The 24,747-nt window shown below is 40.4% G+C and overlaps 2 protein-coding genes across 2 annotated transcripts; both read right to left on the bottom strand.

Annotated features, from left to right (window-relative positions):
* Nucleotides 1–598: 598 nt before the first annotated feature.
* On the bottom strand, nucleotides 599–12,641 carry atp6ap1lb (ATPase H+ transporting accessory protein 1 like b). The gene is made up of 7 exons (XM_063911019.1): nucleotides 12,437–12,641; nucleotides 5,540–5,577; nucleotides 4,818–4,900; nucleotides 3,740–3,978; nucleotides 3,393–3,443; nucleotides 3,037–3,280; nucleotides 599–2,699 (listed from the first exon to the last, which is right to left on the bottom strand). Exons 1-7 carry the CDS (start codon nucleotides 12,613–12,615, stop codon nucleotides 2,463–2,465), a joined length of 1,071 nt encoding a protein of 356 aa, XP_063767089.1. The 5' UTR covers nucleotides 12,616–12,641; the 3' UTR covers nucleotides 599–2,462.
* Nucleotides 12,642–17,911: 5,270 nt separating this feature from the next.
* On the bottom strand, nucleotides 17,912–24,669 carry b4galt3 (UDP-Gal:betaGlcNAc beta 1,4- galactosyltransferase, polypeptide 3). The gene is made up of 8 exons (XM_063892739.1): nucleotides 24,422–24,669; nucleotides 23,766–23,849; nucleotides 23,121–23,681; nucleotides 22,250–22,485; nucleotides 21,416–21,606; nucleotides 21,206–21,328; nucleotides 20,163–20,267; nucleotides 17,912–19,410 (listed from the first exon to the last, which is right to left on the bottom strand). The coding sequence occupies exons 3-8, from the start codon at nucleotides 23,404–23,406 to the stop codon at nucleotides 19,062–19,064; spliced, it is 1,290 nt and encodes a 429-aa protein (XP_063748809.1). The 5' UTR covers nucleotides 23,407–23,681; nucleotides 23,766–23,849; nucleotides 24,422–24,669; the 3' UTR covers nucleotides 17,912–19,061.
* Between the last annotated feature and the right edge of the window lie 78 nt (nucleotides 24,670–24,747).

Here is a 24,747-nt window from a genome sequence, read left to right as displayed (position 1 = left end):
GTCTTGTTTGCTGCCTCTGCAAACTTCCGGGAATCTTAACCCACTAGCAAACATTGGAAGAAGAAACCGGAGAAACGAAAGTACCAAACAAAACGACACATGTTGAAATAACAGAGCAACTTAACGTTTCAACTGTGATTTAATTATGGATGTTGACTTGTAATTACGCTCATCGTTGTCAAGCAGTGACTGAAAAGTGATCAGATTACTAAAATGTTACATTAGTTATAAAGTGTATGCTAATCATGATCAAGTGGTAGTTGCAGAGGCAGGTTGTATCCACTAGATGTCGCTGCAGAACACAAAGTGTCTACACAAATGACAATGGGGCTTTCAAAATATGCTTGGCATGATCTTATTTTATTCAATTAAACCACTACTGTTTGTCATAAAATACTCCCAAAAAAACTGAAATCAGTTCTTTGAGGATTAACATTGAACTGGTGTTCTTTTTTATTTGTCCTTTAGGTCAGGCCTAAAATAACAGTATCATTAGTTGAATAATATAAGTCCCCAACTTTGGATTTGATTGTAATTACCAAAACAATATCATTCATGTAACAACAACACAACTTTAAATATAAACACGGCACACCATTTCCTCTGAATATCATTTATTGTTCAATCTACACCAGTTGGTCCTTGGACAAACTGCCTCCGCTCATTTCATAGTTTGTAGGATACATTTATGACCAAAGAACACATTTCACACTGCTACAGATTGACAGAACTGCCATATCGAATGTTAAGATATCTATTTACTGTCATGCTGATTGTTTTTATCAGTAGGAATGACTTACTGATGCTGTTACTGCTGCTAGTGTGGCTTCTGGCATAATAATGGCATCTATAAGTCCTGGTGAGTGGACGGCATTCCATAGTATCGTCCTTCTATGGTAGGAATTTGTACTGTAATTTACAGTTAGATGGAACTGGACCTTACATTGTCTGGCCCAGCTTAAAACAAATATACAGACAGTGTAATATGTTAATACTTTGTAGAAAAATCATATGCATTGATACGCTGACCAATCCTCATAGCACAATGTCTTACTTGTACTTATGCTTATGAGTTGTGCAATATTTGAAGATAGTAAACAGCTATGATCGTATAGAGATCTTAATGTATCTACAGCTTTGTATATCCTTTGGGTTATGAGGATTAGCATAGTCATCCTGTACCTAATAGTATTTCATGATTACATTGTATATAAAAAAAAGACCTCCTCAGAGCGACTTCTGTACATGTATGTGTTTTTGTTTTGTACATAGCTGTAACGGTTAGCTTTTATTTTCACATTGTCTTGCTATGTCCTCACCATATTTCATGGCAACTCCTTGGTAGCTTCACTTTGGCAGTCAAATCCAGTGGTCTGGATGGAGGACCTAAGGCCTCCCTTGTCCAACATTTGACTCTCAGAGAGTCAAGTCATCGCAAGACCCGCTTCCTGCCACGCCCTCAGTCAGAGCAGTCTAGACAGTGCAGCATAGTTCCTTTTATAGTCTTTGATAGTTTGTTGTTGGCGCTTACGCAACCAACCAATGTTGTGCTAGTTTGTAGAACCCCCTTAGTCTGGCTGGTCTGTAAAAGGCCTTTTCACAGTTAAATCCCAAGCAGCAGTCTTGTTCAGGGGTGGGGTGAGAGGATCCAGAGGCTCTGAAGGGCCAGTAGTGCTTGTCCATTCACTCCAGCCAGATGCTAAACCAGTGGTTCCCGATGTTTCTCTTCGCTTACACTCAAAAGCTTTTCAAGCTTCTTCTCTTTTGTGCCATATTTGATTATTTTAAGCTGCAAATCATGCAAGACTCTCTGTAATCCTTATTATTAGGAAACACTGTGCTAGCCCAGATAGACCAGCCTTTTATGGCATGCAGCTAATACGGCTATTCCAGCTTTAAAACTGGCTTTTGAAGTATATATTTTCTTGCAGCGTTATTAGACAAAGTACACTGTAATGAAAGCTGAAAAGACGATGTGTGTGATGGAAGCTTGTAATATGACACTGGTGAGCCATGTAATACATACGTATAATCTGGAGCATCTGATTTTAGCTGTATTAGCTACAGTTGCTAGCCTTTTGTGGTTTTAATGGCTGACTGGGGTAAAGGCCTGTATGCTGTTGCCCTTCAGGGCCCCGGAACTGTTCTTGACCTTTGACATCAGGATCATGAACCGTCTCTCAGGGAGAGGCTTAAACATCCAAAGGCTTTATTCAAAATGTGGATGCCAAGATGCAGGTCAATGCGAAAAGAAGAAAAAGTATCCAACCACGGTCTGCATTTACTTAAAGTAGTTAAGACGTACAAGGTTTTTATAAGAACAGGCAAGTTGTCATTTTGTTGAACAAGTATTCTGTGGAGGATACTTTTTCATTCTTGGATTCACTTGCTCCTCCCTTGGCCTCACTTCTTAGCTTTCTCTTTTCCTCTCTCCCTGTCGTTCTTCAGCTCTTCTTTTTCCTTCACAGGCTGTTTTTGTCTGGCAACTCGGCTTCTGGACTACGGGGAAAGTAGACGGTGGCTTTGTGCTCCTCGTAGCGGTCGATGTGCTTGAGGTGTACCACCATGTGCAGGGCATAGGCTAAGACGAGAAGCAGGATCAAAGAAGTCACCAAGCCCATCAGGATGGCTGGTGTTAGGAAAGTGGCACAGTCACTGGCTGATGCAAACTTGTCTGACTGCACATTGAAGGCCTGGATCTGGAAAAGCACAGCGAGAAGGAGGGGAGGATGAGATTAGGCTAAAGTAAAGAGGACAACTGGCTCTTACTGGGCTTACCATTTACAGGAACACTGGGCAAAAGGACAGGTTGAGACAGCCTAGCAGATGGCTAAACAGACAGTGTACAGACAGATTGACAGACTGCCAAACAGACGGCAACCAGACTGACTGACAGCCAACACATAAGAAAATGGCTGGCAAACATACTTTCACATGCATACGGGTAGCAAACAGTGGGAAAGACTAAATAACAGTGAATTCTAGTAATAACTATAAAAGTTACACAAATGCTTAGCCTCCTGTGCGACAGTGTACCTGGAAATCAGTGAAAGTGATGTGCCAGTTAGCGGATGTGTCAGTGTGGGAGCTTGGCACTAGCAGGGTGTCATATTTGTGCAGGCTGCTGACGTGCTGACAATGGTAGGATGACGTGGCCGGAGCGTAGACCTCGCTGGCATTGAACGTGGCCTCCTGGGTCCAGTTGTAGTGGATGTGAACGCTGTCTAGTGTGAACCAGTTTTGACCAGCTGCCTCGTAAAATGTGTTTGACATCTGAAGCCTGCCGTGAGAGACAATGCAGTTAGATACATGCAAAGTGCACACAGTTTAGAAAGATATCTATTGTTGTTATTTGTCTGTAAAAAGAGGTGTAGTAAGCATGTTAATGTCACCTGATTACTAGACCTCGCAAGTCTTCCACATCACCAAACCTTAGGGAGAGCCTGCGGTAAAAGTAAACCACACACGTAAAAAACGGATTTAACATAGTTGCTCTGAGAAATTCTCAACTGGCCACATTAAATATTAAACCCATTCCCTTAGATACTTTATTTTTCTATATATGTGTCTAATAGTATGTCGAAGCAAACCTATTATAATTCCTTGGCTGTGTATGTACCAGATACATAAGCTTTTAAAATAGTTGACTCGCACACATATGAGTCCCTCCTGTCTTTTAATAAGTGCAACATTTCATGAAAATTAAACCAAATTCCTCAAAACACAAAGGTTAACTTACGTAGCTTTCTCTTTAGTGCAGATGGAGCCTTTCGTGTCCACGGGTGAGTTGGTGTTGAAGACCTTCTCAGTCAGGTCAATAAAGGTGTGATTCCTGTACCGGATTGCCAGGCGCTTTGCCTTGAACAGAATGCAGGTCTTCCCATTGTACGACACACTTAGAGGGCCATAGGGCCCCATCAGAGACTGGAGCAGCTTCCTCTTACTGGTAGACATCCCTGGCTGATGCCAGTTAAAAGGCTGTGAAACATATGAAGAGAGGAATTAAGCACAGCAGAAATTTAAAAAAAACTGCAGTAAACTGGCTATCTAAGCTTGGGCAGAAGACAGTGTGCATTCTTAGACTTTCCTCTAGAGTTCGAGCAGATTTTGAGACATACTGCTCTGACCCATTTCAGGGGATCTTTGTGACCTACAAGATTTTGCTGATACTGTTCATGCTTTAAGAGGAACATCACAAAATCACCAAAAACAACTGTTTGTGTACTTTTATCCAACTGTTGAAGGATTTTTTCTCATTCTGACCATAAAATGTTCAGTGCTCCCAACACTGAATATAAAATGTGGATGTGTTGTCTATTTTCATGGAACATTTGCATATAATAGTGTGGTAGCTGTTAGACTGAATTAATCTCTTTGCTCAAAGGCCACATCTCACTGGAGGGCATTTTGACTATTTCAGCATATTTTACAAGACATTAAGTTGCAGTCACACTGGCTATGAAGGGATTTGGGGGATGTTAACTGAGATGACAGCTAACATATGGAAAATGGTAGTATCAGAAATGCTACTGCAAGAAGTCATTTAATCAATATAATGTCTGGATGCAGCCGCTTGTACAGTATGCCTTCACACTATTTTCAGTCAGAGTGGTCGCATGTGTGTGGGTAGCAAAGATACTTTACCTCTGGTTAATGTGAGACCAACAATACTTCCACATTCAAGGTCAAGCAGTGTGGCTGAGTGAATATGCTCTGTTTTGTTTGTGTGCATCCCAGTGTGTGTCAGTGTGTGTGTGCAGATAAAGATAAAAGGCTGATGGTGGAGATAGTGAGTGGAGAAGAGTGTGTGTGTGTACCTGCAGTATTCTCCTAAGTGGGTTTTCTTCTTCAGGCGTCAAAATAACATCTTCACTTTCTAAGCCGTACCCACCATCTTGACCTGAAAGCACAAACACACATTACTGCACCATGAAAGATTATATCAGTACACACATTAAGCTGATTGCAATGCTGCAATGCAGATTGCAACATAATCATAAAAGTTCAGCTGAATTCAAACACACACACACACACACACACACACACACACACACACACACACACACACACACACACACACACACACACACACACACACACACACACACACACACACACACACACACACACACACACACACACACACACACACACACACACACCGGTGCTCAGGCTCCTATCTATTTCCAGTTGCTTTGCGTCATCAGAGTGACTCATCAGCAGTTTATTTCACAGTTACGGTAGTATTGTTCAGTGTTTACAAATACTGTTCATCTTGTTCCAGCAACATATGATTTGCAACCACATCATTTGAAGGAATGTCTCTATAATTTCTCTGCCTTTTTTGTTAAAGAGCCTAAATATAGCCAAACATCTGAATACCACAGGTGTATGGATTACAAAAAAGCCACACTTCAAAATCTGTTTGTGTTACAATGAAGCAAGATGTCTCCAGCATCTATCCAACGCATCAACGTCAAAATGAACATGGCAGGTTGGATGGAATCAGGCCTTGTGTCATACCAGATTTGTTACTTACTTGATGTGATTCTTGTGGCTTGATGGGGGTCCTCTTTGCTGTGGAAAAGACAGAAGACAAAATAAAGTCTTTGGATGACAAGAAGCAGGAAAATTAGTTTTTTTAAATATATATATAATGCTCCATAATACACAGAATGCTTGTTTAGCATTTTCTCTTGGACAGGAAGGTTCATTGTCTACTGATGCAGCTGCAGCAAACAGTGACACAAAATAGCTTTGCAGGCTAGTCTATAAAAAAAACACCTCCAAGAATATTTATGAATTCTATTATTATAGCAAATGTTATAATGTATTAAAAAGATATGAAAGATTATTCCCACTTACACAAGTCAAACATAATTAGTGTACTTCTGTGCTGCTAGAATACTGTATGTTTTGGTTAAACAGCAATACAATTATTTATGGGTTTAAGTTGTCAAATGCTACACCAAAATGAGATGTTTTGTGTATGGCATGCCACTTACAAAATATTGAATATGTATGATAGTGACCAAATACAATATAAATAAACACAAGCATTTAATTTGATTTTCAAACGTATCAAATTCCTCATTTTGCAACATCTACAATGCTTGGAGATTGATTTCCCATGGGAATGCACAGCTGCATAGTATTCAAAATACTTTGCTGAAAGATATATCAGTCCACAAAGTAAGTCACATGTTTGCCCTAGCTGTCCTCCTCTCAGTCCAACTAAACCCTGTGTAGCCTTGGACTTCTAGAAGATAATCCTGATCCCTTTAACTGTCTAATCAAAGACGTAATACGCCAGCAATGGGCTTACTGAGCGGCGCTGACATAGCTAGTTTTGCTTGTTGTAATGTTCACCCAGTGACTGTGTGGTCTGCCCTGGTTTGTCCCTATCACCATGGCCGTCTTGCTAATCTCCACACAATAGCCTATTATAATTGACTTGTTAAAGGTTAACCCCAAAAACCTGTGGGATTACGCGTGACAGTCACCAGGCACTTATTCAGTTTGTTTATCTGCTTTGGTCATGAATATTTCCGATGATTTTATTAATTGTAGCACAACTAAAGCGATGTCTGTAAACACCTTCATCTGGGATTGATGTTGTCTTTAGTTGAATAGTAACTCTGTGATCTTGTAGGGAAGGCCTTTTTAGTAGAAACACACAATAGCAGGATGACCTAAATATTTATTAAACACTCAAAAGCAATGCAATAGCTGTGACTCCAAGGACTGTTTAATCTTTGTTTTTCTGAACCAGACACTGCTGGAGCTTTTTTCTTCAAAGCCTGGAAAATGGCAATTCATCTGTTCATAATGTACTAAAAGCCTCCACTTCCACCATCCAGAGTACAGTCTTTTGATTATAGGGGAGAGTTACATTGATCATCATTGATTGTTACATCGCATTCAGTGAGGCTTTATTGTACTATTCGCAAGAAAACTACCTTCTCATCAAGATTATGTTTATTTTATAATGGTAGATTATAATGGTGGTACGCATCTTGGATGACACAATATTAAGCACCTCTTTAGTCCATCACTTCAGTCTTATGGGTCTAGGACAGGGAAGTGCAAAACAAATCAGGTGAGCAGATTTGGGTTGCAGCAAAAAGTTATTAACGTGTCTGATAGCACTGAAAGTTACAGACTTAGGGTAGATCTCCAGACATATCAATTGCAGCAGCCTGGAGCTCTTATCTACCCTTCTGGTGTGGTCTCAACCTGGGCAATATTGTGTAGTTTAGTGCCAGATGGATTAGGATTAGTGGTAAACACAGGCCAGGGCCCCAGCAGCCCAAATGTGGAGAGACAAAGGCCCTGAACCCGATGAAGGGATTAAGGTATGATGTCAGAGCCTAAGTAATTACAGACAGTTCATGTGCTAATTAATACTGACTTCAAAATTGTGACACTATACACCCGTCCAGTCAATTTGAACTTTGACGATGACCACTGGAATCGAGCTAAGTACAAATGAGTCAGTAATAGGTCATTTAGTTTAATTTCTGTAATTGGTATCTCCTCACAGGATTCATTCTCGATTCAAGTCATTTTTTAGGCCTACATTAATTGAATGCATTATGTTGGAATGATGCTTTTGTGTTGTACTGATAGATCATTCCTTATGTTATCATCGATTGTAAGTAATAAAAAAAGATGCAGGCGACTCTTTTATTGTGCAGCATTCAGTTCAGCTTTGGTTCAAACAGCTGTAGATTATTCTTGTCCATTTTTCTTAGTAATTCAAATGAAATTAGGTCCAGTCAAGTGAACCAGATAACGGAAGGCTGCATGATGATGATGAGGTTAGAAAGTGAGATAAGTAAGTGATCAGGGCGGAGGAACCATGCTGTCATTTTCTGCAAACAAGCTGTTTGACCTACATACTGCATCATGATTGGCTACATTAGAGACTCCCTGGGAAGTGTGTGTGTGTGTGTGTGTGTGTGTGTGTGTGTGTGTGTGTGTGTGTGTGTGTGTGTGTGTGTGTGTGTGTGTGTGTGTGTGTGTGTGTGTGTGTGTGTGTGTGTGTGTGTGTGTGTGTGTGTGTGTGTGTGTGTGTGCGTACATTCCTATGAAGTTGCTTATATGTAATGTCTGCACATATTATTTAATTGGTGAAAATATGACAGTTTACTTATATAGTAAATCTAAATATTTACATTTGCCCAGTTGAATGCTGGGTAAGCATGTTTGTATATGATGAGCTGCCAAAAGCATTGTGCTTTTGGCAGTTGTGACTGAAACCTCAGTAGCGTTGTACTCGGACGCTGCTCACTTATCATCTGCACTGATATTTTAAACCTTACAATCTAATGACCACATAAAGGTTAAAAATCCCCCTAGACATCTACATTTTGTATCTTATTTACATATATATGAATTCATGTAAGCCCTCTGCAGGTACAGTCGGGAATTAACAACTGTTTGTGTCTTTCTAAACAAGCTGCATATGCACCTCACCCCCCGCCCCCCTTACCTCAGCCCATCCTTAACACAAGTGAATAAGCACTCCTTCCTCTGCACCTATGCCTCAGCTGGCTGAAAGGAGCCATTGGAGTGTGTGTGAGCGCTAACTAAAGCCCAGCCGTTTGTTCCTGTGCCAGTTTCGCGAGGTCAGCAACCCAGGACTGCTGCGGCCCCATCATTGGCTCAGCCTGTCACACGGTGCCTGGGTGCTGAACAGGCCCTTTATATAATCAAAGCCATGCCAGAGCCACTCCTTGGCTCACCTCGCTCCCTCTGCATATAACCCTAAATACATGCGCATGCAAGTGTACAAACAAAAACATACACTTAAATGTCGGAATGACCAATACAAAATTAAATGAGATGATCCTCAGTCTATTAATATTACAGTTCTTTTTAGATAAGTAATTGTCTAGCTTATAAATATTAACAGCAATGAGAGTCATAATGCTACTGATGGAATGTCAATACGTTTTCACTGGATTTCCTTATTCAAGCTGGTAAATGGAAAGCTGATTATCATCTTTCATCTGAGCCTCTGCTGTGTGCTGATGAGCACAGAGAAGGGGTGGTGCCCTCAAACTTGTAAACAAACCCTCTTTGCCTCTGCTACCTCAGAGTGTTGAGCCTCTGGACTCAATGTAAAGCAGGTTGAGTCCATCCAAGCCTGTACATCCTAATGCACCAGTATATTTTAAAGGTGTAATAGCTTTTTGTTGGTTTAATCGAGTCAATCAGTAAATAACGTGGTTCATTAAGCTTGTTAATTAAAACAACATTAGAAGAACACAAAAGGTAATATTCAGCAATTAAATGTAGACCTTTAACCATTAGATGTTAGTTTCTCAGGCTCAAACCATTGTCTGTTTGTTTATCAACAGTGTATCAGACTACAGTGACGTGTTCTTGTACTCATATTTCCTTATGTTATGCCTAAATGAAATTTCAAACCCTGCTCTGATAGTATTTCCCAATGTACCAGGTGAAGTACTTTGTGCAGTAATGGTAATCTCAAAGATAATGGTTTTTTTGGGAGTATACTTGTCAACTATTTTCTAATTTAAGTAATTAAAAAGCAAGTAATGAATGGGGTGAACTATAAGGTCTTAGTCACAACCCAATAATCAGGACCCAATAATAATCAGGACCCAATAATAGGGAAATCGTTTCTTAATCCTACATTGGACATGTTCAGGCCTATTAATAGATTGATTAGCACGGATTAAGCTTTCGGGTCAAGGGTTGTTTTGTTTGTTGTTTTTAATCCTCCTAATCTGAGATCAAATGCCTCAGTGCTTGTACGAAAAAGTAACACATCATGACTTCAATCAAACAAGAAATTGCAAACATATTTCTACTCATAATTATTTGTCTTTTGTCACAATATAACCTGTAATATATTTCATATTAGCTGGTGGTCTTAAAACCCTTTAATCTTTCCCTGGAAGGGGATCATTCATCAGTCCTTCACTGGCAATCCAATATTTGTCTTCTAATCTGTGCCTATATTTGGGTCAGTTTTTCAGTGTTTAACAGTTTTTTAAGTTAAACTTATTAACGCTGTTGACCATACATGCAAAGGATAAACCTTAAAAATAGCAAACAAAACTCAATAAAACGTAAACATGACACTGTTGTGCTACGTAATGCTGTATAGATTAAATAAAGAAACACTCGCATGTAAATGCAAGTGTGTGCAATTTGTGTTTGATGCATATTTGACTATTTACCTGTAATTTTGACTATATACTACAATCCTTAGTGTTTTTAACTCTAAAATTTCAGCATTGTTTTGGAGCCTGTGAAGAATTTAGCACTGTATGATGCACATTTATTTTGCTGCACTAATTGTGCTGACCCCATTCAGTCTTTGTAAACGCGTCAGTGGCCATTTGTTTGTTTTTATCAGGCAGCTGTGAACAACTTAATGTAATTTGATTGTGTTGCAACGGGCTCTAGCAATTGGGTCATATCTTATGGACTTGTGTAATTGTTTACTGGGCTTTCTAAACACTGGTTTCGTTGGAAATTGAAGGGGGTTTCTATTGTGATTGATTTTCTAATGTGCGACTCTTGTATACAGTATATACAACTTTTTTACATCAACAGTGTGCACGTTCATGCTAATCATAACAACATTTGTGACCAGGTTTGTGTGGTATCCATTTCATTATTGTTGCTCCCTCTAGAGCCGTAAAAAAGAGCTGCAAAATCTCAAGAGCTGCAAAATCTCCTTTTATAGTAGCTTTACTCTTATTCTGTATTTTGCCTGCACTGTTGATCGTCTCAGCCCGGATGATTAAAGAAATAATTTCCAAAATTAGAATTCAGCCTTGGCACCCCTTATAGAACCCCAGTTAGATTTTCAGGGGAATATTGTGCTTGGATTGCTTTAAAGTATTTAAACATTAGAGAGTATTACAGTTATAAACAAACGAACATTAGTCAATTTATTTATGACCTTTTTAACAACAACCATTTTTGCTTTAAATAAGAAAACGTATACTCAAAAGACATCACTTTTTCTTAAAGGTACTTCTTACTTACTTTTCCTATAAGGTATTTTAAAGATAGTGATTGAGTTAAGGCAGATCACAGAGTGGCATCTCTAGGAAGTATTTTTAATAACTTTTTATTAATGATTGCCCAGTTCCATATTTGTCATGTCCGTAACCAAAGAAAAATAATGAATATTATCTCTTTACTTCCTGCAGCCCCTTGTCAATTAACAGTAGAGGCTTCTAACTCCCTGTATCTTTCCGTCTGTACTTCAAACCAATGTTATGCACCCTACAAGGTCTCTGAAATGAAAAGCATGAAAGGCTGCTCTTATATAACAACATCTTGGAGTGTGTCAGAGCTGAAAAAGGAGCTTTGGCCGGTTGTTCCAACTGTTACATTGCAGACTAACATACAAAGTTTGATTCTGTGAACAGGCTCGAAATCTCAGGAGAAATGAATGTCTCTCTGTTGGAGAGACTGCAGTGAAAAGTTAAGATAGGGATCTGTCTGGGTTTTACAAACACCAGATTGAGCTTGCAAACATGTGTAAAGGTAAGAGTGTTTCTGCGATGAATAAAAGCATGGCAGTAATAATCTATTGTTTTCCGAAGTCTGTTACTTTCCTGAAGGTGCAACAAGCCAAGTCATGAACAAGAAGAAACTGCAGCATCTTATGGCTTTGAAGCAGTTTCGCTGTAGAGGATTGTGTGAGCCATGATGCATGGCATAGTTTCAAGAGCCTTACATGGTTTTGGCACAGATACATTGCCTAGATGTCTGTATAAGCAGTCAGGAACTGCTGCAAGCAAAGGCTTGGGGACTCAGTCCTGTCCCTGTGACACTGCTGTGATTGCCCCCTGGTTTGAGCTCTAAATCTTTTATTCAGATTCGACCTGCAGGACTTCATGTGCATTATGCAGACATGGCGAGCTAGAATTCCCTGCTCAACTCTTCCTCTCTCTCCCACTCTCTCTCTCGATGACTGCATCAGTAAACAGACCCCAACAGACCATCCCTGATGTATCCTCTCCTCTCTGTCTCATCCTTGTTTACCTTCCCTCCGTGCTGCTCCCCCTTTTCCCTCCTCTCTCTTTTTCTCTCCCCTGCAGGCCCACTGCCCCAGCCTTATTTAGCTTCCTTCTGCCAGACCAACACTACTGTACTGAGACAACAGCCCCATCCATGATCGATGAGCAGCGTCTGATGCAGTCCGCAACACTGAGACAAACAAAGCCTTGCAGCTCAGCTCTCTCTGAAACACCAATGATGCCTACACTCACCCATTAATCCAAAGGGAATATTAGAGACAAGGAAAGGGAGGCAAAGAGGGAAAGAAAGACCCCAAGTGAACACATCAGCATCCCAGCATCCCCGCATGCATCTCTCCATACCCCTCCCCCCCACCCCTACACCCCTCCTCTGTTCACAGCCATAGAGAGGATGGACTTACCTTCTGTCCAGGATTTCAGGCACTTCTTCATAGGTGAGTCCCGGCTCCAATCCTTCATCCGAGAAGGAGAGCCCAGGCCGGCTGAGCGCGGACAGCAAGGCGAGGGAGCAGAGGAGGAATGCGTGTGCAGCCATTGAGACAATAAAAGGAGATGTGCCGCTGGTTGAGCTCCGCTTCATAATCTGCTCTCCTAGCAGTGCCTGAATCCCAGCTTCTGTGACTGGCAGCCACCCCGGCCAATCAGCAGTAAACAGTCCCGATCAGCTTGCGTCACAGTCCCCTCACTGCACCCTCCCTCCTCCTCTCCTATGCTCTCCCTCCTACCCTACTCCCTTCTCTGTCATCCTCCCTCTGCCTCTCACACTCTGCTCACCCTCCCACATCCACTCCTGTGCTCTCTATCTTCCCTTTCTCTGTTTCATGCACACATAGCCGTAGGCAAGTCCTATGTATAGACAGCATCTCATTCTTTTTCATAGCACATCTCATCATACCTATGCTCTCAACAAAAAGGAAACACTCATGTGCATGTCAACACACATACTAATACACTCATGTTGGCACACAAAGACTCTCACAGACTCACAGACTCACAGACACACATACACACCTCTGTGAAAATCACCTGGCAATGTCAAGGTCAGATTGTGCGGGAGGATATGAGGATGTTGACATGGCTTTAGGTGGCCACACAAAAAAACAGAGCCATGACTGCATGACCTAGATCTCCAGTGCGCTGCCACAAAAGCAGAATTAATTCACTTGATCTATGTGTTGTTGTGAGCACTGAGAGGGCCCGCGGCTGAGGAAATTGTCCACTGAGGCTGCAAATATGGATGACAGGAGCAGCTGAGCAGCCGTGTGATGAGACGGGAATGAGGGTCCAACCCTGACGACCCTGACGGCGGATCCAGTTTCCTCCTCATTATTAAGCCCCCAATGCGTGTGATGCCTCAGGATCTCGATACGTCCTCTCATATCTTTTATTTCCATATCCGATGATATGATGATTTTCAGAGCAGAACATTAAGAGTGATTATATAACTAAATGTTGTGACCTACTATCATGGCAGAATTTTGCATTGATGCGTGACAATGATTCACACTAAAAGAGTGACTGATCGAGCAACTTGTTTTTAAGCTCCTATACAGTTACTTATATGCATGTATACTATGTGTCATAGTCACAACATACTGGATGACTCTGACACATAAAAAGGCTATTATCCGTTTGTTTCATTACGTTTTTTAATTATTTAGTTTTTGGCTAATAATGAGCTTCATATTAATACCAAATACACAATGGTATAAGTACTTTGTGTTGCGCCTTATTTCAGCTTGACATAATTATTTTTAATTAAAAAGTTTGTGGCGACTAGACGTTGTGTAAAGTTTTGAAGATGTTAACAATGCTTGATTTCACAACAATAAGCTATTAAAATAATAACACAATGTGGGACAGGGGCATTTAAGTGGATATTGTATTGTTTCATTATTCAGGAATTGACTTAATGAAAGAACAGTGTAACATATGTTATACTTCTCCTAGATCCTTCTTCTAGATTTTTGTCTCTTGCTTTTTCATTATTTGTGAATGTGTTGCACTTCTATGAGCATCCATGTGTAATGGTCTGTGGGACTATATCTTTCTGTGTTTGCATGCGTTTGTGAGAGTGTACTGCAGAGCGTGTGAGAGGTCGAATGTGTCTCGTAGGCCATACAGTAACAGGAGGTGACTAAAGGCTGCCTCAGCCCTCTGTGTCTGCCTACCACAGTCACTCCAGCAGGCCAGTATGTCAGTCTAATGGAGGCAAAGTGCAAACTAGGCTGTCACTGCTGCCGTTACAGAGTGACAGCATTACAAAACATCCCGCAGAAAAAACGTCCAGGTGTGATGAATTTAGAGGATGATATTATGCCATGATGTCTTGTAAAATTAGATCCAACATTACATAGGTAGACTTCTATCCGTAATGGGTGGTTATTATAGATAGAATCTCACTATATTGTCTTCTTAAAGCTCTTTTATTACATGCCTTTTAAGAATATTTAGTAACTGCATGTGATTCTTGGTCATACCAAGTACCAGATATGGTCATATACAGCCAGACAGACTCAAAAGAGCTATATAACTCCGAAAACATTAAATAATACTTGATATATAATAAGTAAGGTGTGTTGCTGCGATAGACTAACTTGAACTTTAACCAATATTAGCTAACTTGATAAGTTGCTGGGTAACTTTTTTTTGTGTCCCTTTATGGCTTTTTGATACCTGTCCTACTGTTACACAAAGTTTCAGCCTTTACCATTAACCCATCATTGTCAACTGTGGCTAATGTGGTTGTTGTTGTTTACCTGAAGTGACGTTGTTTATCTTTAAACAATTCCTTTTCTTAAGACAGCGCATCATGCAGGGGTTGTTATGCTGGTGGTGAACCCTACAAGCAGAACAAAAGCTGGCTGAATTGAGGTATAAAACATGATGGAGAAAAAAAGCGAGTTCCGATTTTAACTTTTTGATCTTACTCAATTTACAAAAAGTTCCACACTCTTACCGAGAATGTAGCTACAGAAGCTTATGGACAACAAACCCTGTTCTACAGGTGCAGAAAGGCCCAGCAGCACCACCTTTCTCTAATGATATACACTGCTTTCCCACCTGGCATGTGCTGTTTATTCTATGGCATCTACCAGCACCATTACACAGGGAAGGGCACATATACAATATATGTAAGAAATACATTAACGTAACCTTCCTTATATATGTCCACATACGAAATACAAATCATTAGTGCCTTATACGGATGGCCAAAAAATCTATTATAAACTGAAGATGTACTAAACCAAAGAGTTTAACAAACAAACCTTATACCTCTCGCTTCCTTGACTAATTGGTTCAGTCTACCGAGGTTATTGACATCAGCTGGTGTCCTGTGGCTGCATTCTCAGGTGTGCACTTCATGAAAACATCCCACCAGAAGTAGACCTTAAAGAGCAATTGATTAGTAAGATGTGTTAAAATAAAAGCACTATATAACAAACGTGGAAATCTTGTATGAGTCTGTTTGGTTCTTTTTACAGAATTAGTGTGGCAGTGGGTGTTTTTCTTTCACCTTTGTGAGGGCGATGCATTTCAGCTCTATCACAGGCAGTCACAATATTTATAAAACCAGTTAGTAATATCAACTGCACAAGACCAGCAGAGCCAACAGTATACTACCTTTATGACGTTTGTAATCCTCAGGTTTTGTTGATGCTACAAGCATAATATCACCTTTATCATGCTACAGTATAGCTAAGTGTTTTTGGTGTTGGATTGGGATTGATTTTAAAGTGCTTTTTGTCCACATAGTTTTGTGTTTTGCCCTGTCTCTATGACTCATACAGCTTTTTAGATTATGAAACAGATCGAACGTACAGAGCTGGAGGTTACTGTCTATTTATAGGTATGATCTCATATGCAACTTTTTAATCCTGCTCTTCATGCCCACATAGGGCACAGAAGCCCGCATTATACAGGGTGATGTAACAGGTTAGTGCAGTTTTAGATGTGTTGATGATAAGTATATGATTTCTAATCTACCAACAAGCCTGACCATATGATCTCTGATATAAAGCTGTGGAGGCATTCATCAAAATAGTTATATCTGTATTCGTGAAGAGTGAGTCATTGAGTGTTGTGGGAGGATAAGTGTATCAATGTAAGTGTACGTGTATTTAAGTGTGTGTAATCCCTCGCAGTGCATAAATGAATTCAGTGACAAAATATGTGGAGAAACACATTTTTTGGTTATGTGTTTTTATTGGTATACATATTTGCTTTCTCTCACAATACTGTCCATCATAGATCACTTCTTCAGTTGCCTTTTTTATGACCTTGCTCAATACACAAGGGCACATACAAACACACACACTCTCGTCTTCAAGACAAGGTCAGTAAATAAGGCAACTTAAGATGACAAGTATCATTGCATGATGCAAATATCACGGTGCTTCATCATACGTAATGTGGTGTATTAACTAAGTCTCATTTGCCATGAATACTAAAACATCCTATCCAAGTCACTTCTCAAACATGTGTCTAACGAGGGAATGACCTCATGATCAAATTAACTCTTTAAAAAAAATGTGTCATGAACTCCCAATGCTCTTTACTGAAATTGCATATAGCTACACAGTTTATATTTCCAAGACTTATGCGAAAACAATCTTTATAAAAACTAACCTATTTATTAAATATAGAACAATCTCCAGATAAGCACGCAGTATGCGGATTCATCTGCTGAGATAACATTACGTCCTTAAAAGCTTTCAGTGTTGCTTCATGTCATACAGGCATTGTCCCAGGCAATATGAAACATGGAGAATATATTATCTATTGATATGCAACTAAACTATTATGTATATAAAGCTTACAAATCGGGCTTCATTATGTCTCACTGTATTGGTTTGTACAACACTACAGTATCATTTAATCCTAAACTAGACAGATTCCCTCTATAAAACTATATCCATTCATAAACATGTAATTTTTGGTTGTGTAAGCCAGTGAAATCAGAGAGTTGCTTTACTCCTTTAAGGATCAACCATGTGATACTACTCAAACGAGTAACCCTCCACACAGAGCAATGCAAAGATTTGATTGGCTGAAACCTGTGAATGGCAAACATTAATGATTACCATTCATGTCACAACACTGCAGTTTCATTCAATCCTCGGTTCCATTTGGTGGGTGCTATTCGATGTTGTGCCACTAGAGGGCACTCAAACATAACTCAGCAGTATGCCATCAGGCCTTCAGTAATATGGACTCATTTTATGAGGCACTATGTTAACAGAAAAGACGTGGAGACATTGTTTAAAGGGATAAATAATCAGATCTGCAATGAAATGGGGTGTTTCAAAAACTAGAACAGATACACAAACAAGTTTGTGCATTAATCACTATCAGTGACTTAATAAATTAATAAAATACATTCAAATTAGAAGTAGTTATACATTACTTGCAAGTATGATAAAACACAACTCCACACCAGAACATTAATATCTCAATATGTCATTTTTCAAGCTGATTAATCATACAGGTAACCCTTTCCCCTGTCCAATAGCAGCAAAACAATTCATATGATTGATCTGATTTAAGTCCACATCCACAGGCGTAGCTCTCCCTTCACAAAAGCTCAATAATACATTCCATATGAATATTATGTGGGGGGGATATCTGAGAGGTAAAAGGTAGATGATACTGATCTCTCAACATAAATAACTTTCATGCATGTCTTAATTTGTCAGCCCTCAGAATATAATTATGAAATATTTAATTGAACACGTTTCACTTTTCTACGTCTCCTTTCCTTCCACATACAAAAGCTTCACTCGCTTCCTTCAAGCGAATGAAGGCTGATACTCATTTACAGCTTTGACAAGCACCAGGGTCTTTCATAATATACTGAAGACATCAGGCCTCCGGTAAAAGGCTGACCTAGATCTATACACAGTGCTTTATTGTAATTAATAAAATACAATCTGAAACTGGCAAATGTGTGGTCACGTGCCTACAATATTGTCTGCAAATTTGCTTTTTTTTTCCAAACTTGACTAGTCTATCAGAAAAATAATACAAATCACAGGTAATATCAGAAGCACATGTCTATCCATGTATCAAGAGTATAGTCAAACTAGACAACAACTATCATGCCAAGTCTAAGTTTATCTGACAGGTGTAAAGATAGTCATGATAATATTTCCTCACTATGTTATGTGGTTAGATACGAGTTATCTTCCCATATGACTTGATTGTCTAGAAACTAAATGTCAGAGAGAGAGAGAGGCACCAGACTGTAAGGAAAACAAATCAGTAAACAAACAATAAAGTCTCTCTATATAAATATAAACTCTAGAATTGTCTGATAACTATGGAGTTTGTCAGCGCTTGATCTATGCACACAAATATAAAACGGCAGTCCTGGAACAAATCATTTGTCCTGATCTAGGATCAGCTTAAGCCTCCCTGCTGTCTTACATTTTCCTGTAGGGCAGGAGAGGTAAAATTAACCCCAGGTCATAGTCTACAAGCAACTATACCAGTCTATAAAATGCGCATAAAAGAGAGAAGGCACAAACACAAACCCACCGGTGTGTGGGGTGCACTGACAGCAGCAGTTTTTCGGGAGCAAACTGGATGAAACTGCTGGCAGCAGATGGGTTGTTTCGACTTGCGATGTCTGGAAAAGAGCAGAGATTGATGTAGTTGCTGTCTCATTTTCATTTAGTTTGGACCTCTACATGGGTAAGACTGAGTTATTCACCATTTGTCTCCTGGCCGCATATAAGTCATGAACTATAGACGTGTCATTCACGACAGCCAGTGTCACATTCAGTGGACGATAAACCGAGTGGTGACTTGGTCGTGTTCCTAAAGGCACCCCTGAAGAAAAACAGGGGCTTTTTCATTTGATCCATTCAAAACTATCCCTAACCTGAACTGAGTACAGAAAGCTGGTGTACTTTATGTCCAACAACAGAACAGATCTACACTGCTTTTTGTTTTTCAGATCAAAATCAAGTAAGAAGCCACTTTATGCTACAGATGTGATGCAGACCATTTCTTATACACCTCGTCCTATTTCACCACACCTGTCTGCCCCTCTGTTGTTTGATTTGCCGCCTTTGACCGGGCAGATTCTGTTTTCTCAGCAGCAGGTTTGGCCACAGTCATGTTTGCCCCATTGCTCTCTTGCCTCTTGTCCTGTGTGGCTGCGTCCCCTGTCTTGCTATTGCTATGTTGATGAATGGAAGTTGTTGTTTTCACAGGGATGGGTGCTTTGCCCGGGGGCACGCGGGGGTCTTCTCCAATGTCGACGGTGAGATTGGTGTAGAGAGGCTCCAGTTCTCTGGAAAGGAGTTCGTAGGTCAGAGAGTTGAGGCCATCAGACCGCCAATTGAGTCTGGTCCTTTTCAGAAGGTCAAATCTAAAAAGACAAACATAATACCACAGGTTGTGTTTCAGGGGCAAACTTTCAAGGAATAGTTTTACATAATGGGAATTGTGTTGAGGAGATGAGGAAATCGATATCATGTCTTTGTGTTAAATGAAACTACAGCCAGGAAAGGGTTAACTAGCATGAAGACTGGAGGCAGGAGAAAACAGCCAGCCTGGCTCTGTCCAAGGTTTTATTAGTCAGTTTTTATTGTGATTAAACAAAAGAGATGTAATGTGTTAACTATTGAATTCTAGAAGTGCTGGTTAGCTAATTGTGTTACCTTTGGATCAAGGCAGGCTAGCTGTCTCCATCTGTTTTCAGTCTTAATGCTAAGTTAAGCTAATAGTTTCATATTTAGCTTCATATTTAATGGACTGACATAAAAGTGACCCAAGCTTGTGATCTAATTCTCTCTAAGCATAACCACAAAAAGTCACATCCTTCATCAATATTACATACAAATAGATCTAAAAAAATGGGCTGAATAATAGATTACAAATTTGTCACAATTGCAAAAATTCTTTAATTAACTAGATAGTCTTTTTGAGGTTTTGTGGGAAATCACATTAATCTGAAAACAAATAAGCATGCAGCCCGAGGAAAAAAAATATATGATGTAAAAGTTTTGACAAAAAAAAAAAGTCCATCTGCCACATTTTTATTTCATAGTTTAAAAAAAAACAAGGAAAGGGGAAAATATCCTTCCATATTTTGTGTGTGCGTAGTGTGTAAATCTGTACCTGCGTGGGTTTTGTTCATTGCCCCGGTCTCCTTTGTGCTTGATCATCTTGTAATGACCAATAGCCACTGGGGGGCGCATGATCTTCATGCCTGACAGGCGAACTCTGAATCGGCAGCACAAAAGAAGAGTTAACAGGAACAGAACAATCCCCTTCACAAAAAGGTAAAAACTGTGAAACTAAATCTCAGAGTCAGGATAATATGAGATCAACAAAGCATGGCTATTTACTATTTATGATATTTTGTATAATACAAAGCAATACTCAAATCTCAGTAAATCTAGCCTCTAAGTGATACACTTAAAAGCAGAAAAATCAAGAAAATAAACTTAGAATTGTGGGTGATGCATGAGGATAACATACTTTTATGGCCAATAGGCGGAGAAAACACTGTGGTTCCCTTTTTCCATCTCTGGTGCTTGTGTACACCCCAGTTGTCTACAGTAAATCAATGAAAACATGGGGTGACTAAAGTTGTTTAAGTTGCAAACATCATGCACAAAAGGCGAAGTTTTAGGAGGTTTCGGAGAAATGTACTTGTTTTGTTTCATGTAATAATTAGTGCAAGCTTTATTAATTTTGTTTCCTTGTTTAATTGAAAGTCTCTCAAAACAGAGTAGCAAATGGTAGAAGAGCCAGAGAGTGAAGAGAGGGGACCGCAGCATAGAAATGAGATAAAAACTGCCTAAAAAAACTCTTAAAAGTATGCAGCCCAGCCCAAATCTGTGAGCTAGCCCATGCGAACATACTCACTGAGCCCACTCCAAGAGACACACAGCAAAGCCACAGCAGTGGGAGGGGACGTGAAGATGAAAGACGATGTTAGGACACATAAAGAGTAGTCAAAGAAAAGGAAAACATGTGGTACATAAACTGTAAAAATGAGAAACAACAGAATGAGTTAAGCAAAAAAGTATAAGAAGCGAAGGAGATGAAATAGCTGTGCGTGTAGCTCTGATGCTAAACCCCCGTGCACATCTCACATGCCAACATGCACAGTTTAGTGTCGTCGTGCAGGATGTGGACATCTCCATCTTCCTCACCTGGCAGCAATGTCATCGTCCTCTCCGCCCCAGCCCCAGTACTGGTTAGGGAAGCCGTTCATCTTCATGTACTGGTCTGGGGTCACTGCAGACACTCCACCAAAATACTGTGTGTACGGCAGCCTGGGAGGGTCACATCACCAATAAACAATCTTAAAAACTACTATGTCTGCACAAAACATTAATATTACACAAACACTGTGCTGCTACCTGTATCTGAACTTGTCCATGGCCACAGACAGGTGTGTGGGGAACTGTTTGTGACAGGTGTATGTGTTGTGGTCATTTTCAGGCAGCAGGTCGACATCGTGCAGGAAGATGCAGCTCCAGTCTTCATCTCTGAGTGCCTCCCGCACCCCAACATTCAGCAGCTTGGCTCGGTTAAAAGTACTGTTCCCCCACTGAAGGCACAAACATAGACAGAGGGAGTGAAACAGCCACACAAAAATGAATTAAGTCCAAAACAAATACAGGATGAGAGAGCACATTGTGTGAGTAAATAATCTCACACTGTGTTTCTATGGTTACAGTTCATCTAGAGTGAAGCCTCAGAAGCTAAAGACTTTTAGACTTGTAGATGTCCTTAGTAACAATATTATTTTAGATATACAGTTAATCCAATTTAGCCGACTCAAAATGATGTGGATCTAGCCATCCCCATCGTTTTGCTTTTATCTCGACAGGGTTTTACGACACACTCCTGTGAGATTCAGAGTTTCTTAAATAGGAGTAGCTCCAGTGAAGAGTTGTCTTTTATTTTAACAATGAATTATCCAGAGTAACCAGGAAATCAAAGACACAGTAGGCCTCTTGGATTTTTCGAAAGAAATAAAATAAGCACCCTAAAATAAATTACATTTTCATCCATTGTAAATAGGGAATATTAGACATATATCTCAAAACTAAACCAAAACTATGTAAATAGATACCACAAGACGCTAATAAGATGCAACCTATTCAGTCTGAAAATATACTGATAGTAAACTTTGGAACGAGCATACACACACAACAACAACACACACACAAACTCAAGCATAACCAGACCTGCTGCACTATATAGATGCTGTAGTGGATCTGCTGTCTTTGCAGGAAAGGGTGGAGGTGATAGAGGAGAGCACGGAGGTGGATCTGCCGGTTCCGGTACGGTACCACTATGGCCGTGTGGTGGCGAGGCTCACAGTCTGGTGGCCGGTAGTGTCCGCCTGGCAATACCAACGGGTTCCTCTGTTTGATCTCCTCCAAAGACAGAGGAGAGGAAAGATGGACAGACACAGGTCCAACTGCAGGAGCGGAAAGGATAAGTGTGAAGACTTCACCCATAAAATAATCATTTTCTATATCAGTTACTCATCCTATGTTACCTTGAATTCTTAAAGAAACATTAGTTTTACTTGCATTCCTCCCCAGTGTAGGAAGAATTCTAGAGTAAATAGGGGTCTCATTTAACAACAACAAAACTATATCAAAACATTTAGAATCACAATCAGAAACAAGTGTATTGCCAGGTACGTTTACACATAGGAATAGGAATTTTATTTTGTGTCTGGTCTTTCAATCTACTTGTGCAGTATAATCGGAGTCTCATTATTTTGTCGTATGTTCACTACTTTCCAAACTCATGCATTTTTACTATAACCTTGTGAAATACCCTGTTCAAGCGGAAGAGTTTAAACAGCAAGGTTTTAGATTAAATAACATAAAGTGTTTGAATGACAGAACAAATAAGACTTGGAATATACTAAACTACTTATGTGAACGTTTGGGAACTGATGTTTTGTGGAGGCTTGCAGGAATAACTCTTTTTTTTCGAGAGTTTCCGACATTGATTGCCTGCTCAAAATGACACTTCCCTGTGCACATGTAAGACATGTTTCACATGTCTTACATATAACAATGCATATTTAACTCCTCTCACCAAGCAGCGGTGAAGGAATCTGACAGTCTCTCAGTGGGGGACCTGTGGCAGGGGGTCCAGTGCCCGAGTTTCGAGGCGGGGGAGGCGGTACTCCTAGATGACTGAGGTTGGTATAGACATCATGAGGTCGAGAGTAATCAAACTCCGGCTCTGTGGTGTGCACCAGGACAGACACCAAGCCTCTGAAGCCCCCGAGAGAGAAATAGAGAACAAAGGCAAACTGGAAACCCACCAGCAAGGCTAGTGTGCACGGAGAGTCCAGAGAGCGTCCGTAGCACGCCATCATATAGTAATAGAGGTAGGGTGAAAATTATCAAGGGGAAAATCTAATGGAGGGTAAGTAAGAAGTGGTGGGGAGGGGGAAACAAGTAACAGCTGGATGAGGAGGGTGGAGGGAGAGGTGGGAAATGAGCAAGGGGAGGCAGAAGGAGAAAGGGCGGAAGGAGACAGCACTGAGTGCGGGCTCAGGTGTGCAGGAGGGGAGTGTCCATCTGTAGGAATGGGTAGTAGTGGTGATGAAGCACAATCAGCACTTCCATCACCTCCTGGACACAGCCGTCACTGAGAAGGAAAGAAGAATATTTTTATTTTATGATATTTATTGTTTGAATTTATTATTTCATAAAATTAAGATATGCTTGGTACCTGCTTCCACTAAGGTTTAATGAAAACCTGTCCTGGACAAGGAGGGGCTCACTCCACCTCTGCCTCCTTTCATCTTTAAGCTTTCTGTAAAAAAGAGAAAAGTGATTAACAATGCAGGAGCAGATTTGTCCCAGTACTAAGCAATCTACTGTGGGCTATAATAAGCTGCGGAATGACAAGCAGCAACAAACAAATGTCATGTTTACTTCTGAATTTAGAATTTCTTATTTTCAGCAGACATTTCCATGTGGCTTCTATGGAAGGGATTCTGATAGCTGCAAATGAAATTAATCCAACATCACATGTCCCTGTTTGTCCAAACAATAACATGCTATAGCAAGCCTTGTGGCTTCATTACTGTAGCTGATGTAGAATATCCTGAGACAGGAAACAAGAATCCATTGCTATTTAAAAATAGATCACAGAGGAGCAAAAACAGCGCCATAGTTATCAGTGCAGATAGCCTTCAAACCAGCCTTCAAACCAGATGATTAGGCCTGTTCAGGCTCGTACGTACAATATTTACGTCACTAAATATGACAATAACATTTGTTCCAATGGATCACTGTCTAAATTATTTCACCAGTTGGCCACAAAGGCTGCTTTTTAATTAAAATATAGGTTGTACACAAGCTCTGCAGTACCAACCAACTCACCAGCACATCCCTGCGACATTTCAAATCCAGCCCCCGGCTTCCTCTGACAGTCGATGGGCCGCTGACACCGAGCAGACGGGATTGACTAAAAGATAGCGTTTTTCTCGGATGCTGGTGGTACGTCCTTCTAATCTCTCATCCGAGGCGAAATCTCTCCGTAGCTGCTTCCTAGAGAGCGCTGCAAACGCGTTCACACGCCAGAGCATCGCCGCATATCCGTCGGGTGTCAACACAGGCAAGTGCGCTCTGCAGCCTCTCGGAAACAAGGCTGATCACCGGATCCTTCAATCAGGGGGAGAGGGTGCACAGCGGTGACGTGCAGAGCG

This window comes from Eleginops maclovinus, chromosome 1, assembly GCF_036324505.1.
Source record: "Eleginops maclovinus isolate JMC-PN-2008 ecotype Puerto Natales chromosome 1, JC_Emac_rtc_rv5, whole genome shotgun sequence".
Lineage (NCBI taxonomy): Eukaryota > Metazoa > Chordata > Actinopteri > Perciformes > Eleginopidae > Eleginops > Eleginops maclovinus.
The sequence above is the reverse complement of the archived record's forward strand: the minus strand, read 5'-3'. Positions and strand labels throughout refer to the sequence as shown.